Source organism: Cyclopterus lumpus, chromosome 21 (genome assembly GCF_009769545.1).
Source record: "Cyclopterus lumpus isolate fCycLum1 chromosome 21, fCycLum1.pri, whole genome shotgun sequence".
Taxonomy (NCBI): Eukaryota; Metazoa; Chordata; class Actinopteri; order Perciformes; family Cyclopteridae; genus Cyclopterus; species Cyclopterus lumpus.
This window is the reverse complement of record NC_046986.1, coordinates 18,981,403-18,997,487: the sequence shown is the minus strand read 5'-3', so window position 1 is coordinate 18,997,487 and position 16,085 is coordinate 18,981,403. Positions and strand designations below refer to the sequence as shown.

The window sequence follows — 16,085 nt, the reverse complement described above, 5'->3', positions numbered from 1 at the left end:
AAAAATTGACATTGTTAACTACATGCTTGGTCCAAATCAACAAAACCTGATATCAATCAAATCATTGAAGCCAGATGACCTAGAATATGTCAACCGTTTTTTTATATCTCATTGTGGTAAGGATCTATGGCCCAATGAACATCTTAGGGGCGTGTCTTGTTTTTCAATGCTCATAGTGTCAACACTATTGGGACTAATCACTTCAAAACATGTTTCCTAAGTGCACATGGCATGCCTTAACTTGCAAAAAAAATCTTGTGCGATTTGAAGACTAGGGGGCGCTACAATAATTCGCCGAAGTTGGCAATTTCTCTCGTTTTTTCTCTCGTTTTTGCCACTTTTTGCCGTTATACATTTAACGTTATCGCCCACAAAAAAAATTCGATCGACTTCAATCTTCTTTCCAGGATGATCGGAAGGTCTTGGGCATGATTATTCTGCAAAAAAAAACGTTGCTTTCACCCACTCTCACTTGTCGTTAAAATAATTCCAATAAAATCCCACTTTCTGTTTTTTGTTATGCTGGAGACTGTGGCTTTAACTAAACCAATCTTTCCAAAAATAATCATGCATGATGCCAGTCAAGCCCTGAAAACATTTCCAAGAAGAAACATTCGAAATTGTCATTGGAACACCTACTAAAAAAATAAAATGACAAGTTTTAGACACTAATATTTTCTAGCTATACGAGTTCCGATCAAATTTTTTCAGCTAACTGGTGGGATAAGTGGGATAAACACGTTGAGTGTGGGAGTCGTGTGTTCGAATCCAGGATGTGACACATAGTGCATGTATTTGTTCACATTCTCAAAGTGCCACCTACTTGCTCAACTGGACTTGCTCTAATCTGCCCCAAACTCGTCATGCTTGTTACAAGTCACGGCCTGAGGATATCGACAAGTCTAATTTCAGTTGTAGTCAGAGCGCCACCTGCTGGCTCAACTAGACTTGCTCGAATCTGCCCCAAACTCGTCGTGCTTGTTACAAGTCGCGGCCTGAGGATATCACCTACTGGCGAAAGAATATCGGGGTTATGCGACAAACGGTAAAATGCACGACCGGCGGCCCCGCGTTCTCGGCCGACCGGGTCGCCGTCCCTCCGCCGCCCCCGACAGGCGCGGGGTAGTGAGGACCCGTTCATTGCTGCTCGCAGCTTTAATTTCTTTTTTCTTTGCATTTATTTGGGTGAACTAACCCTTTACATTACGGGAGATCCCTGCTGAGATTATGGCCCTCTGTCAGCAGGCTGCAGTGACCAGAATGTGATCTTAAAGGGAGGTTTTGAAACTCTTCAAACTGATATTGGTCACAAATACATACATACTACATTTTTAACAAATGCTTTTTTTTTTTACACTTCCTTTCATTGACAACAATTGCCAACTCAATTCTTTAAACAAAATAACCCATATGTATTCAGATAAAGGTTTTTCCATCAGCTAAATACAATAGTGTCGTTCCTTTGTTCCGTCTCTTACTATCTTCGACATACAACACATACAACATTCTTACTGTAATTACCTGTTCCAATCACCAATGCCTCTCTTGAAGACCGGACACAGCCTGTACTCTATACTGGCAGCAGTACACATTAAAGGGATGTTGAAAGAAGAGACTTTTGACAAAGTTCAAGGTATGTTGTGATATCTGCAGATTACCTGTACTGAAAAAAACTGTCACTTCTAAAGCGCTAAAGTACTACCTCCATTAAGTGCAATTTTACCTTTTTCAGGTTTTCTAGTTCGAAGGTGCCAGGGGTACATGTTTGGCCACCCAAGCCTTATGGCAAGTTTCCCATATTTAAAATGTGTATGAACATTTGCAAACTCTGAACCATCTTTTGTCTCTCAGTGTCAAACAGAAACATCTTCAGGCTACTCCAAACACTGATTGGCGTCTCATTCTCTTTCAGACAGTTTGTTTCTTTCCGTCGGGATTCTGTGAGGCTTTGTGATTCGGCATCTTGTGTAGTAAAAAGAGCAGAAAGGGACGAGATAAAAGAGCTAATCATGCTGCTGGGACTCCCCACAGGAGAGGGAGAGTGTTACCACTGCCGTCTTTAAGTTACATTGATCTGGTTTGAGCCTTGTGGAAAGTCTTGCCGAAGAAAGTGTCTGCTATTTGTTTTTTTGTTCCTCCGGATTTATACAATAAGACAATGCACCATTGGGTAGAGCTGATGTTTGAGGCTACTCATTACCTATCACAGAGTTTATGGCTCTAGGGTTTATTAACCAAGCCCCGACTAGATCCATTGTGTTTACTTTGGTTTACAGGCTGACTAAAGATTACTTTGATCACTGAGTTTGTCCGACCACAGAAGTGGATGAGAATATATCTGCAGTCCACTTTTAATGTTTCCTGAAACACTTCGTGATTGTCCCCTTTCTTGGATGCCGTTGCATAAAAGTCACTCAATTTTTTTCTCAAGCAACTGCTACAATTAAAATGTCTATTGTTGACAGTTTTAGAGTGAACTATTGCTTGGTTGGAGTGTTAACAACTTTTTGCCTTTGGGGGTCAACTCATCTACATTTACTGCAACTAACCTCTTAGGATTCTGCCACTAAAATGAGGATAACAAGTATTGACCTTTAATTCCTGAAGTAATATACATATATATATATATATATATATATATATATATATATATATATATACATATTTATGTGGTTGCAAGTAGACTTTTTTACTTTCATTTTTGTTCTTTTAAGAAACAAATGTTATTGAAGATAAAAGTCTGCACCAACTATCACAAGTTCCTTAGTCATGTTTGCCCAAAAGGAAGCTGCTTTTCATATGACTACACACAATATTTTTCTTTCATTGAAATTTTCACCAGGGGAAAAAGTGCAAAATAGCTCGCCCTTGTGATACATAAGTGAGGTATACTGGGTTATTTTCTTTTTTGCGAGTCAATGTTCCCCTTCTTACTTTCCAATGTCTCTGGTGTTGCCCCTCCCCCTTTTTTAGACTAAACAAAGCTAATATTGCAGACAGGGGTCAGGTGGCTCATCGGTGACCCCAGGCCATGGTGGAGAGCTACAGGATAAAGTTGTCAAGACATTTATGCATCTCAACTAAAGCTTCTGGAACCTTTCTTGGGATGTTTGCATGCTGTGCACATATGACCCATGTTCCTTTCTATCAGCAACGGTGTTTACGTGCAAAACATGCCTGCCTTTATTTTAAAACCCAGTACTATTAGAGAGACACTTGCACAGACCGCCTGCTCCTTTTATCACTGATCTCCCATTAGCAGATGTTGAGGGTCTCTGTCAACTGATCACATAGGCAGTGTGAGAAACCAGTCTGGACAAGAAAGTAAGGCCTGGATTAACGTGTAACCACAGAACACTGAAAACAGGGGTCTTACTTGTATTGGACAATAAATGGCAGCATGTAGAGCAGGGGCAATGTAGACAGGGAAGAGTAAGAAGAAGACAAAGTAATGTCATGCGTTTGAAATGGAAAGAGGTTGTAGGAACTTCAACTGGATTGAATTTACATTTAGTGTTTTTTAATTGTGTTTCCCATTATCCCATAGCATAATACAATTGCTGTAATAACAGATTGTTGTTAGATTACATTTAAACATGTTTACATGTCACAACAACAACTTTGCTGCATATTTGGTTGCATGATTACAATGGAAGGGGACTCGTTTAATCCATAGCTGGGAATTCAGCACAGCTCCTTACATTTCAAACCTTCACCACAAAATTGCATTCAAATCCTTTGGTTGAAATCATCAAATCACATGAGCACAACTTGCTCTCACTGTATAGCTTCACAGAGTTTGCAGTTTTTAAAAACTATAATCTGTAGTTTTCCCATTATCATGTTTTAACAAAGAGAACGAGTCAAGGGGAACAAATTACCCTTCTCCGTAAAACACTGAAAGCATCAGTATTGTACACTGAAAGGCAGAGCTGCCGTAATTCTAAGGTATCAGTCAGCAGGAGAGATCGCTTTTCACTGCTGTGACAAAGGGAGAAGGAGGAGGAAGGAGGAGTTAGGAGAGGAAATATTGTCAGGGCAGCCAATACGGATGGAACCTCCTCCTGCTCTCCCCCTTTATTCTTTTGAATGGGACACTCCTCTTCACTTTTGCTCTCTGCCTAGTGGAGTGTGTGTGGAGACAGCGCTAAAAAGTGTGTGTAGTGTAGTGGCAGTGTGGACATGACACAGTTCAGTCTGGGAGCCTGATCAAGTTGGTGGACGTTGTCAAGACTTGATATTGTGCCTAAAATGAGGACCCATGTTGAAGTTTTGTTTTTGTTGACCCTGTGGGTGGTCTCCTCTGATGCCTGGTTCTGGGACTGGACTGGCACTACAACTTTTCCCCCAACAGTGGACCATGAGGGGTCTGGCAGCCCAGCAGGTAGTGGAGAACCACCATCAGACAATATTGCAAGTGTTGGAGCGGAGATCATTGACGAGGTACATGGGATCCAAACCATTGTGCAGACTTGGGATGAGAGCACTGAGGGACATCGACTGACCCCTATAATACCTACAACACAACCGGAGAATGACAGTGAATCAGAAAAGGGAACAGCAGGGATTTCATCACGAATACGCAAACCTGGTAATGGCACATCTTCTCTAAAGGGTAGGGGTTCTGGAGGATCTGATCATTTGGGGTTTGCAGGAGACGTTTCAGGACTTGGGTCGGGGCTTGAGTCTGAATTGACATCAGGCACTGGGTCAGGTCTTTGGTCTGGCTCTGGATTCATATCTGAATCTGGATCTGCAACCGGATCTGAAACTAGCTGGGGAGCTCGCTTTGAAACACCAGGGTTTTCTGAGGAAAACCATCAAGTAGAAATGCCCACTGATCATATGGGGTTAGGTAGTGGAAGCAGTGCAGTGTCCCAAACAAATGGGATGGAATTGCAGAATAGTGCCTGGGTAACTAATCACAGCGCAGATGAGGGCCATAATCTCGGTAGCACAAAATTAGAGCAACATCTTGATTTTTCTGTCAAAACCAGCAATAATACAAGAGTAAATAGAAAACTTAACAGTAGCTCTAGTTGGAATGCTAATGACTTTAATTTGACAAAGGATTCTCATGAAATATCTACCGTCGGAGATTTAATAACCCCAATAGTAGGCAACAACTCTGTAGAGACTACCCAGGTACCTAAGGACAACCAACTAGTGGACGTTAGTCAGTTACCATCTGGTGAATTCACAGCGAACCAGCAAACTTTATATAACCAAGTGTTACAGACTAGACAAGATTCATTTGCTAGCCAGGCACTTTCTACAACCCAAACACCAACTACTAGCCCACAAATATTTATTACCCAACCACAAACAGCTAGCAGGAAACCAGATACTACCTCAATACCAGTAGCTGCCCAATTTCAAGTCCCCAGTCCAGCATCAGAAACTAGCAAGAAAGTGATGAATAGCCAAATTGACTTAGAAGCTACTCAATCATCTGTAAATGAGCAAGAGCCTAGCCAAGCAACCGTAATTAGACCGACAACTGTAAGTGGGTGGGCACCAGCTGAAAGCCACACAGAAGTAGCTAAATCAGCACTTAGCGTAAAATCCCCTCAATGCTTGCTGCTTGATACTGCTCTCCCTTTCTGCTCCTCCATGGTTGGGGAAAGGTTTGTTGTGCCCAATTACCTCAACCAGAGCAGTGTGGAGGAAGTCCAGGTACTCCTAAATGAATGGGCATGGCTGTTGAAGTCACCTTGCCACCATAGTTTGGAGTGGTTTTTCTGCCTTCTCTTGGTACCAAAGTGCAGCTCTCTGGTCCCTCTGCCGGTGTTGCCTTGCCGGAGTTTCTGCAAAGTCTTGCGCGACAGTTGCTGGCCACTCCTGGATGAGGGACGCCTCCCTGTGGAGTGCCATATTCTACCAGACGAGGACGATGATGGGTATCAGTGCTTGTCAGTTAGTAACCAGAAAGGTAACCACTGGTTCAAATGAATCCTAGTTGTGGGATTCATTTTGAACCAGTTTTCAGTATCCCTACTCCCCAGTATGTCTGGTGTTTCCTCCCACTCCCCAATAACCGATACCCACCCAAAATATGTACAGTTATCCCGTCAGCACAGTCAAAGACATTAACAATATCTTGATTCCCATGCATAGCAAAACAATTCAGAAGAAACAAATAAGCATGCCTCAAGTTTGTTTGTCCTGATGTTAAAAGGTAAAAGGTTCTGGCTAAAGCCTAACAAGCATGGTGCCAGCCCTCCTTACACTGTTGCATGTATGTGTTTCCCTTGTCCTTTGGATCGCATGTGACTACTACTTGAAGGTCATTATAACACACACACACACACACACACACACACACACACAGTACAGTGGGTTTATGGGTCGTTACCATTTTGCTCAGAGGGAGTTGACATGGTTTTCTAAGTTTTGTATTCTACAATGCAATCATAGCATACCTATGCCACAAAAATTAAATGTGAATTGAAAGAATCCTTTTCAAATATAACGACATAGTTACTAAATACAGATTATACTAAATTCAGAAAACACAATGATGAAAAAAAAATCATATATATATATATATATATATATATATACATACTTTTCCATGCATAATTATTCTTAGTACTAATCAAATAGCTTTTTTCTGCCATAGGCAAGTTTTTTTTTTGTATTTATCCTTAATACATCTGAAGATTGCATAAAGCAGAGGCATGTCTTCTGTAGACAACTTGTGCATGAATCACTGCAGATAATTGTGGCATGTAGAATTGCATGTCTTCTTTGACAACGAGTTACTTGCAGGCAGCTTGATCTGCATTTGTCTTTCCAGAAATGGACAGATTAGGTTGTCATGCATGGTAAGCAGTCATGCTAACATCAACAGTTTTCAGTGGGACGTCAACTTTTTACAACTGTGCTAGGTAAAACTATTTATCACAGCTGGAAAGTTGCTTGACTCAGTTAAAACATTTTAACAGGTGAATTGAATTTGATTTATTAAATATCACAAACACCAGAACAGCGACTTTGTCGTTTGAAATGTGAGAGCTGGGAGGTTATATCAATGTCAGTTAGGTTCATATGAATTCTAGCAAACTAGTAGATTAAGCTAATCAATCAAATAATCGAGTAAGATTAAACATGTTTCTCTAAGTTTAAATTCTTAAACATTTTTAAAGCCTAATTCCTTTTACTGGGCTACAGCCCTGTCCTCCACATCCACTTCATATCACCGGGAGTTCAAGACTTTGTCTTTTTACAGCTTCACTATCTTTCTGACAGCTTGCTTCATTGACAGACATAAGTGGACAAGATATCCCTGGTTCCAGGACTAAGTGGTGCTTCTCAGCCCAAATAGATTTGGATTTGTTCGTTATTTAAATTGTTATGTGCACGGCTTTTCTACATCAGGGCTAAGGTTAAAGCAAGGATTAGGGTTTATACTTTATACTTATTTTTAATCTCATTGCATAGCTTTACACTTCAATTGTTTAATACAAGTGTTCAGTAAGGCGGAAAGGAGTTTTTAACTGAGAAAGCAAAAAAAAAGAGATCAAGATGTATATACTGGCCTCTACACATGGCGGCTCTGACTTAGCTATTTGCAACCTAAGGCAAATAAAAAGGTACGATCTTGTTGCCATCTTTACAACCCAAGGACAGCTTTTATAGGCTCTCCATGAGCTCGTTCACCACTAAGACAAGCCTGTTAGATATCACCTGTTAGAGTACCCTCAAGGTATCACTGGAGTGCTTTCTGTTACTCTAAATCATTATTGGATAGACAGAAAGCCACTGCAGTCAAGACCATCTGGTATCACTCGTTCAAATGCAGCATTCTTAAAAATCCACTAATGGACACTGCTTGTTGGAGTGATGGTTATTAAGTTGTCGTCTATCAATCTTACTTCACCTGGTTTCTGTTAACAAAATGCCTCATGTGGCGAATGCCAATGTCTTACTTCAGCAACCAGTGGTTGCACTAGTAAATGTCTGAATGTAGTTAACAGGTTGGTAGGCTTTGGCTGAATTAGGTTACACATAAACAGACAAAATAATATGTTACAAAGCTTTGTAAATGTGGGCCCTACAGGAAGAAATGCCCTATTTCCCAGTTTATTAGCCGAATAACTTTAACCTGGTACTGCATCCCCCCTCATACAAGTCCTTTGACCTTTCAGATGCACTGATTAGAGCATGCAGTGTAAGCTGCAAATGCTTTCCATTATCGGCTGCTCCATGTGCTCGATGAATGGGAGGAGGGCACTCGCATTATCTCGCATTATCCTTAATACTACCCCACTTCTACATAATTTAACTATGACCTGTCACGGAAGAATGCCTTATGATATACACTTCATTTTGAGTAGGTATTTTAGATGGAATTAAAGTCAAGGGCCCCTCGGCATGTGGCAAGAAACATAAGGCAACAGCTTATGCACAAAAATATAGCCTATGTGTGTGATCACTGTGGGAAGATCGCAGAGATATCAGTGTGTGCATGGCAACATTGTAAGAAATATGTCAGATGTGATCCTTTTACCACGGGGGGTAAGACAGGATTGTTGGTGCACAATAGCCTCTTTTAATGATGTTTTCCATGGTTACCAGTCTCCTGCTTGTAAGATGAGCAGTCATTCATATCAGGGTCTAGAGGTCAACCGCAATTTATTTTGGTCAGGTCCTGGCGATAAAACTACATCCTGTATGATAAACACCATTTGTCTCGTCAGTTGGGGCTGATTAATTTAAATTGAAGTGATTCCTGTCCCTGACCACCTCTGCGCTGGTCAAAAAACATGGAGAATAAATGTTCCTTTAAAGATACACGCTGTCTTTTAGTGGTATCGGTGTACATATTGTCGTGGTTTTGTGGTTAAGGCACCCTTTTGGTTGTTTGACACTGATTTGTAGTACCAAGGTTCAGTTGAGCAGAGATTGACATTGTATCCCATGACATGAAGGCTCAAAGCTGGCTCCATTTCTTCAGCTCGCTGCTTGCCAGGGAATCATTCTGAGTTGGCTCTCGGGAGGGTTCCAAATATGGGCACAGTGTAGACCGATTTTATTTGCACCCAGAAACTCATTGCCCCCCCCCCTCCGGTTTGTGCTGCACTGGTACAAAACGAGAACTGATAAGGCAGTGTTTCAGAACACAGTAATGAAGCATATATGTCTCTAGCTGGATAGTAGCCCAATTCTGACACTCTTAAAATGTTTTAGCAGTTTCTAAAGGAGATTGCTGCTGTGTCAGCATCTTCTAATGAGCTCCAAACTTATTTAGAAGCATTTTCACTGTGCATCTGTGAATATCATACACACTGTTTTCTCCCAGCATTCCAAAAAGACATATTTATCAAGCTAGTGGTAGGTGGCAAGGGGTTTGTTTACACCCTGCATATTGAGTAAGTGGTAGTCACTTACAGGTAGAGAACTTGAACAGTATCAAATTACTCCTTCCCCAAAGAGTAAAGTGCACAGCTTGCGGTGGGCCCATCTTCCTCTTTGTGGTTTGAGAATCACATCTTTATCTTCACGGCGAGCCAACATGAAATCTCCTTCCTGGACTGTGATGTGGTTTTGGTTTGACATCTTTTTCTGAGCATTCTGCATCATCAGGTTAAAGATACCGCACAATCTGCCCAGGGGCTCACAGAATATCCTGTGCAGAAAGAAAGGACCATTTATCCAGGGTGTTGATGTGTACCATGATATTTATTTGTATGTTGTGACATTCAAGTTCCTTGTTGTGGAATCTGGTGTTGGTTATAGAGCTGTTAAAGAGTAGTTATGTGACTATATATATATTGTTATTGTTTATGTAAAAAGTAATCATGGAACTATATCTCCTTGCAGGAGATACAATTACTAAGGTGCTGCTGAGTGTATGGTGCACCCGTGTTGGGATGTATTCTTTTACCAACAAAATGGGCAAAATGTCATATCAAAATGAATCATGTTCACTATATTATTTTGCCGGATAAAATGGATTCAACCCAGTACTGGACATTGATCTAATATCATAAGCATTGCAAATGGCTCCCTTTAGCCTGTAAGCAGACAGGCGTACATTGGAACGAAGATCAAACAGGAATCAATTAAGCAGGAAGGAAGCAAACACCACCACCACCACATTGTGTGAGCACATTTAATTGACTTCACTTTTATACCGGTTGGCTGACAGACATGAGTTCATGCTGTGAATGTGTACGAATTGTAGACATTTTTAATTAATTTGTTCAATCATGGGATAGTAATTTTCACGTCTCCAGAGTTGAACTCTCACAGACACTCTCCGAACACAGGTCAGACAACTGACTGGGTTTTTTGAAGAGATCATTGCCCTTGTCAGCAGGCCTCAAGGGATGTTTTAAATGGTGATGGAGCGTAGTCAGGGAAACCACTAAGTTTTCTGGCACTGTCCAGATGTTCAAATGTTTTCCCATGGATTACGCAGGATCCTGTACTTCCCAAAGCTGTATACACATCCTCGCACTGTATATACAGCTTTATCAACAGGGTATCACAAACTCTGGTACCCCGTCCTGGAATGTTAGGAAATGAAAAAGAGCCGCGTTCCTGGTCAGTGAGCCGCACTTCTTGACAAGACAAACTAGCGCCATAAACCCAGCACCACTCCATTCACCAGCAGACCTTTTCTCTTCCCGATTGGCCTTGAAGCTGTCATTGCTGAACAAAAGCTGAGATTGCACTTAAAATGCTAATGGTGAACCTCATTTATACCCAGTCATTTTTGATGAGAAGGAATGACTGGCTGGCCCTTTGCTGACAATGCAGGCTCATTGAACAGGCTTTATCCAAAGCATTCCTCTGCAAACCTTTTTAACTGCTTTAGATCCAGTGACCAAACTGTCTTTATTTACTCTTCCAAGCTTGTTGAATCTTCTTTCCTGGCATCTGGCACAACTACATCAGGATTATTATATATTTTTTTGTAATAAGAATTGATCATTTTTGTTTATGGTGTTTGATCACCGTCTGGTTCATGAGAATGTGTCTTCTTTGTTACATATTTAAATATTAATTTAGTGAGGCATCTTCTTCACAAATGTATGATTGGTGCGGAGAGGGAACTTCCTACTTATTATTGGAAAGTATTTTTATTGCTTTCCTATTCCAGCGTGACTGGGTTCTCTGTTTGCTCGGATTCAAATGAAAGCATCTTCAGTTCTCAGACAGCGTGCAGGAAACCCCGGGTTTATGGATGTGCAGCAGAAAGCAGGACCCTGGGTTCAGCTCAACGCCCGGTGTGTTTGAGCTCTCAACAAAGCCGACTGCAGACCCCACTGATCTCCAGTGGGGAGGCTTTGAACCGGGCGATGGAGCAGGCACATTAGTTACCAGGTGGTAAAGCAAAGCATTTCTTCAAAGCACCAGAAACGACGTTGTCTTCTCCCAAAACAGTGATTTCTCTTTTAACATGAGGAAACGTTGTTTTTGATCAAAGCCGGAAAAGGTGTAGTCCGGAGTTTGATGCGGGTGAAACATCGCCACCGTGATGTGAACACATCGCTCTTTGTGTTCCTTTTATTTCCTAAACGCCTCCAATCATTATGCAGTGACCTCGCCAGAGTCACCCAGGGTGATGGAAGAGTGAGCAAAGATATGCAGGAGGCCCAGCTTTAGCAGATGGCACATGAATCAGAAGATTATTTATTTTTTATTTGAATTTTTATTGCCCAGAATGTGATGCCTCTATATCAATCTTTAGCCTACTCTACACAGACTAGATTTATCAACACTATGACAAAATGTCAACATTTTTAAATGCGAGAGATTTATATGTGATAATCTTGCTCTGATGATGCAATGTTCTGCCATAGAGTTTTCCAGAGATCACATCTAGGAGCTATAGCTTCTCTGTCAGCTCTGTTTCATACTCCTCTATCACTACATTAAATAATAAGGTGTGTACCCTTTTCAGTTCAATACAATAGACAAGAAAAATATAGATAGTTTTTTATCGGCACGTTAGGTGTTGAGTTGTTTTGCTCAGAGCTGAACCAGTCAACTCTTAAGTCATTTCCTCATGTACGGAATGTATCTTTTAGAATATGCCTTTTGATACATCCCTTCATATTTGGAATGAAAGGTTTGCCTTGTAATGTCTGCTTTAACGATCCGCTCATAGTCTCATATGGACGATCCCGTTGGCCTTCTTGGGTCATGTCAACCATTTCCATATTTTGGTCTAGAAGTTCTCAAATGATTTTTGTTTGTTTGTGGTCCCCTGAGTAGAGTAGCTCTACATTTTATGAAATGTGTTAATACATCAAATTTACATGACTTTTGAAAGCGAAACATCTTTGACCAAATATGCTGTTTTTTTGCTCTTGCACAACAAAGACTTTGGTCCTATGCAAGTAATCGCAGTTGCTCCTGCATCCACAGGCACATTCACTTTAAGCCTTATAGAGCCTGTTCTAACATTGTACCCTGCCATGCAGCCCTCTCTTCTAACCTCCAACACATTTCATGCGTATTGTGGCCTCACATCGTTTTTCTCTCCCCCCTTCTAGAAGACACTGGAGTCTCCCTGCAACAGCTGATTGGGGATCCTCCTCCAAATACGATCACCCGGGTCTATGGGCCCGACTACAGGCCAAGCTATGTCTTTGGCCCTGACTCCAACACGGGCCAGCTGGCCCGCGCCCACCTGCCGAGCCCTTTCTACCGAGACTTCGCCCTCACCTTCAACTTGAAACCCACCTCTGAACGCGGCGGCGTCATCTTCTCCGTCACAGATGCCGCACAGAAGATCATGTATGTGGGCGTTAAACTGTCAGCCGTGCAGGCCGGCAACCAGAATGTCATCCTGTACTACACGGAGCCCGACTCGCAGACGTCGTACGAGGCGGCCAGGTTCCTCGTGCCCTCCATGATGGACACCTGGACTCGTTTCTCCCTCGCTGTCAGGGATGACACGGTGAAGTTCTACCTCAACTGTGACACAAACCCTCAGGTGATGCGCCTTGAGAGGTCCCCGGACGAGATGGAGCTGCAGACCGGCGCCGGGGTCTTTGTCGGGCAAGCTGGAGGAGCGGATCCTGACAAATTTCTGGTGTGTACACAGGCCTCATCTTTTTTCCTCAAGACAATAATAAGGCCCACGAAAATAAAGACATTAAGGGCTATATGACATTGAAAGAAACTGTATGCGTAGTGTCGAGAAAGCAATCTTTATTTGTAATAAGTCAGATTAATTATTGTATTGGAGTCAGAAGACCGCACCTCTCTCATCCACACACACTTCTTTCTAGAACCGACCTCAACTGTGAAGAGACTCCTGCGGCGTGAAGTGCAGTATCGTGTTTTGACTTTCCACCGTCGGTCACGTGAAACATCTTGGCCTGAATAACTCATCTGATTTGATTGCTCAAATTGGCCTATTCTCGACCACAACATAAATGTCTGCGCCGCTTCGCCATCTTCTCGAGAGTAGACCGTAAATAATTGGAAGACCTCACAGTTGGGCTGTAATTATCAGTCATTTGACTGCTGTAACTCCGTTGACCTTAGCTGTTAAAGGGTTAAAGTAGTTCACCCACGGCTACCTGCACGGACCAAACATGCAACTGCTGCAGGCGTTGACGCCACTCATATTTTATTACTTTAGAGCATTTCCCAATGAGTCATTTACCATTAACTTTGTTGTATGATTCATTATTCACTTACAACCTGGAGGGAGATTACTATTTGGACAATCATAATCCAAGCTATAAAGGTTCTTTTGAAGTTACACCTGAAAAGGCAATCCAGGTCCCTTGAGGGTGTGGAGATATCTTTAATAATTCATGCAAAACATGTTTTATGTATTTATCTTTAGAAATTTGACATTTAAACGATGGAAGCTTTTCACTGACTTTTTAATAGATGGATGTCTTTTATCGACATCCCGAAATGACCTTTCTCCCTTTGAGTTACCCTTTAACATTTCGATGACGCTTTTCACTGTTCAGCGTTGCCAAGTATGGAGTCTAGCTGCTTATAAGGACACATATGACCTCCCTGTTGTGTTCATAAGACCGAAGCCATGGGGGCACAGGCCCTTCACAGGCAAGCCTAAAAAGGGGCACATTCCATTCCATCCACTGAGTATATTTTAATAGATATTATCATATTTGTACATTACAAAGACATAAAGAGATATTTAAACTACTAAATATGTCAAAATTCCAAATGATTACCTCCCATTTGGTTGCGAGCCCTTGAGATAAGGTTTTTAGTGTCCTCTCAGCTGTAACATTATCTCTCGCTTCCTCTGTCAGCTGTAACACTTCCTTTTAATCATTTTTATTACAGCTGCTTATTTAACTGTAAGCCACGTTGTAAATCTGCTTCACACTGTTCAAGCTTTTCTTTTTTTATTTCACAGGCCCATTGAAAGTATTTCCTTGTAGTCTGATATTTTGTCAGGAAGATGCATTGAAAACTGCTTATTTGGAAAAAGGAACCTAACCCTTCTTTCAGGACATGTTGGCCACGTACCATGCCTTGACCCAAGCATGGCCCGAAGCTGGAGAGGTCTTGCGAATTTTAATTCTCCAATCAAATCAGGATTTATAGGGATTATTTGGCATCTAAATATTTACATTATGTATTTATAAAATTCCATTCTGAAACTGGATTTGTTTAGTAGATGTCTCATTTCTGTATTATCCATCACTAGGAAAACCATGCCGCAGTGACAGTTTAGTCCTTAGATTTATTGTGAAGATCCAAAGCAATTTGTTAGAAAAAGACCATGACACGTCGACTAAACATTGTGCAAGTTACAAAAAAAGAAGGACCATTAAAAGCCTGTGTGGGGACATGGTTTCAATGTCAAAGAGCCTTTGCTGTTTATCTTCAAAGTTCTCTCAAAGAATCCATTTGCCTTTTTTCTCAAGACATAAATGTGTCCCGAGGAGTCGACTTCAAATAGCTCAGCAGCAGAGAAGTGGCCTGTTCATTCAGACCTAATGGCCCTTTGATAGGCCGTTAGATAGCATTCATGCTATCTGTGCAACTATCCTGTGTGGGAACATGTATCAGATTGTGTGTGTGGGGAAAAGATAGTGGCACTTCACAGGCCGACGTGGAGACATCAATAGCCCCTCTGATTTTTGCGGAAATCGGGAATTCCTTGAAATATAGAAGATAAGATAAGCATATTTGAATGTTGAAAGTAAGACATTGTGTGTGTTTGTGTGTGTGTGTGTGCGCGTGTGTGTCTGAGAACAAGTGATGATCTCATTTTTTTTCTTGCGCCAGGGGGTGATCGGTGAGCTGAGGGTGGTGGGAGACCCCCGTGCTGCTCAGAGGCACTGTGAAGACGATGACGACGACTCAGATATGGTAAATGACATCTAATCACATTATGAAGATACCTAGATACATGTGATGAAACTGAAACTGTTTGTGTAGAAGTGTGTGAGAAATGTACCCTTCTTCTCACTTGGTTTTTCACCTCAGTAAACATGGTTTCAATTCTTCTTCAATACAGTAGGATGTTCATTTAATTCCTGTTGGTCCAGCTTACAGTAAAATAGACCATAAAGCAGGGTATGCTTTAGGGCGTGGCTACGTTGTGATTGACAGGTCGCTACCACGGCGCTGTCTCTCCTGGGTGTCGTCCGTGTTAAATCTTTATCCGTCAGTTCATGAAAATGAATCGTAACATTTTGATCGTCTAAGATCTTTTTTAGCGTTGAGTTCTCCTGTCACTTCTGGTTGCAAAAGAAACAAGATGTCTACGGCTAAAAACCAAGATGACGATGGCCAAAATGCCAAACTCAAGGCTCCAAAAAACGACAGTCCTCAACCCAATTTGTAACGTCACAGTGACAGTTTCCTTTATGGGTTACAGGTCACAAAAGAAAGACCTGTTTCACATCTAGCAGAACCTCTGAGTCGTGTTTCCCCAGTGTGGGGAAGCAGGTCCTGGATGCTGTCAGAGTTCGGGCTAATGTTATCAGGTTTCCAGTCATCGAGTTAAACCCCCTTTACACGATTGGCTTCTTAAAAAGAGTCAGCTGGAAACGTTTTCAACCCAGTCATGGAGCTAACATTTAGCTAAGTGGCTAACTAGCTGCGGCTGATGAAATCTGCCAGCA

General features: G+C 41.7%; 1 protein-coding gene across 1 annotated transcript in view; it reads left to right on the top strand.

Moving 5' to 3' along the window:
- The first annotated feature begins 4,233 nt into the window (after positions 1-4,233).
- LOC117750337 (collagen alpha-1(XVIII) chain-like) overlaps positions 4,234-16,085 on the top strand; it is a 34,703-nt gene continuing 22,851 nt past the window's right edge. The window contains 3 exon segments of the mRNA XM_034561499.1: positions 4,234-4,591; positions 12,510-13,051; positions 15,244-15,327. Coding sequence (XP_034417390.1) covers positions 4,252-4,591; positions 12,510-13,051; positions 15,244-15,327 — 966 coding nt within the window. The 5' untranslated portion in view covers positions 4,234-4,251.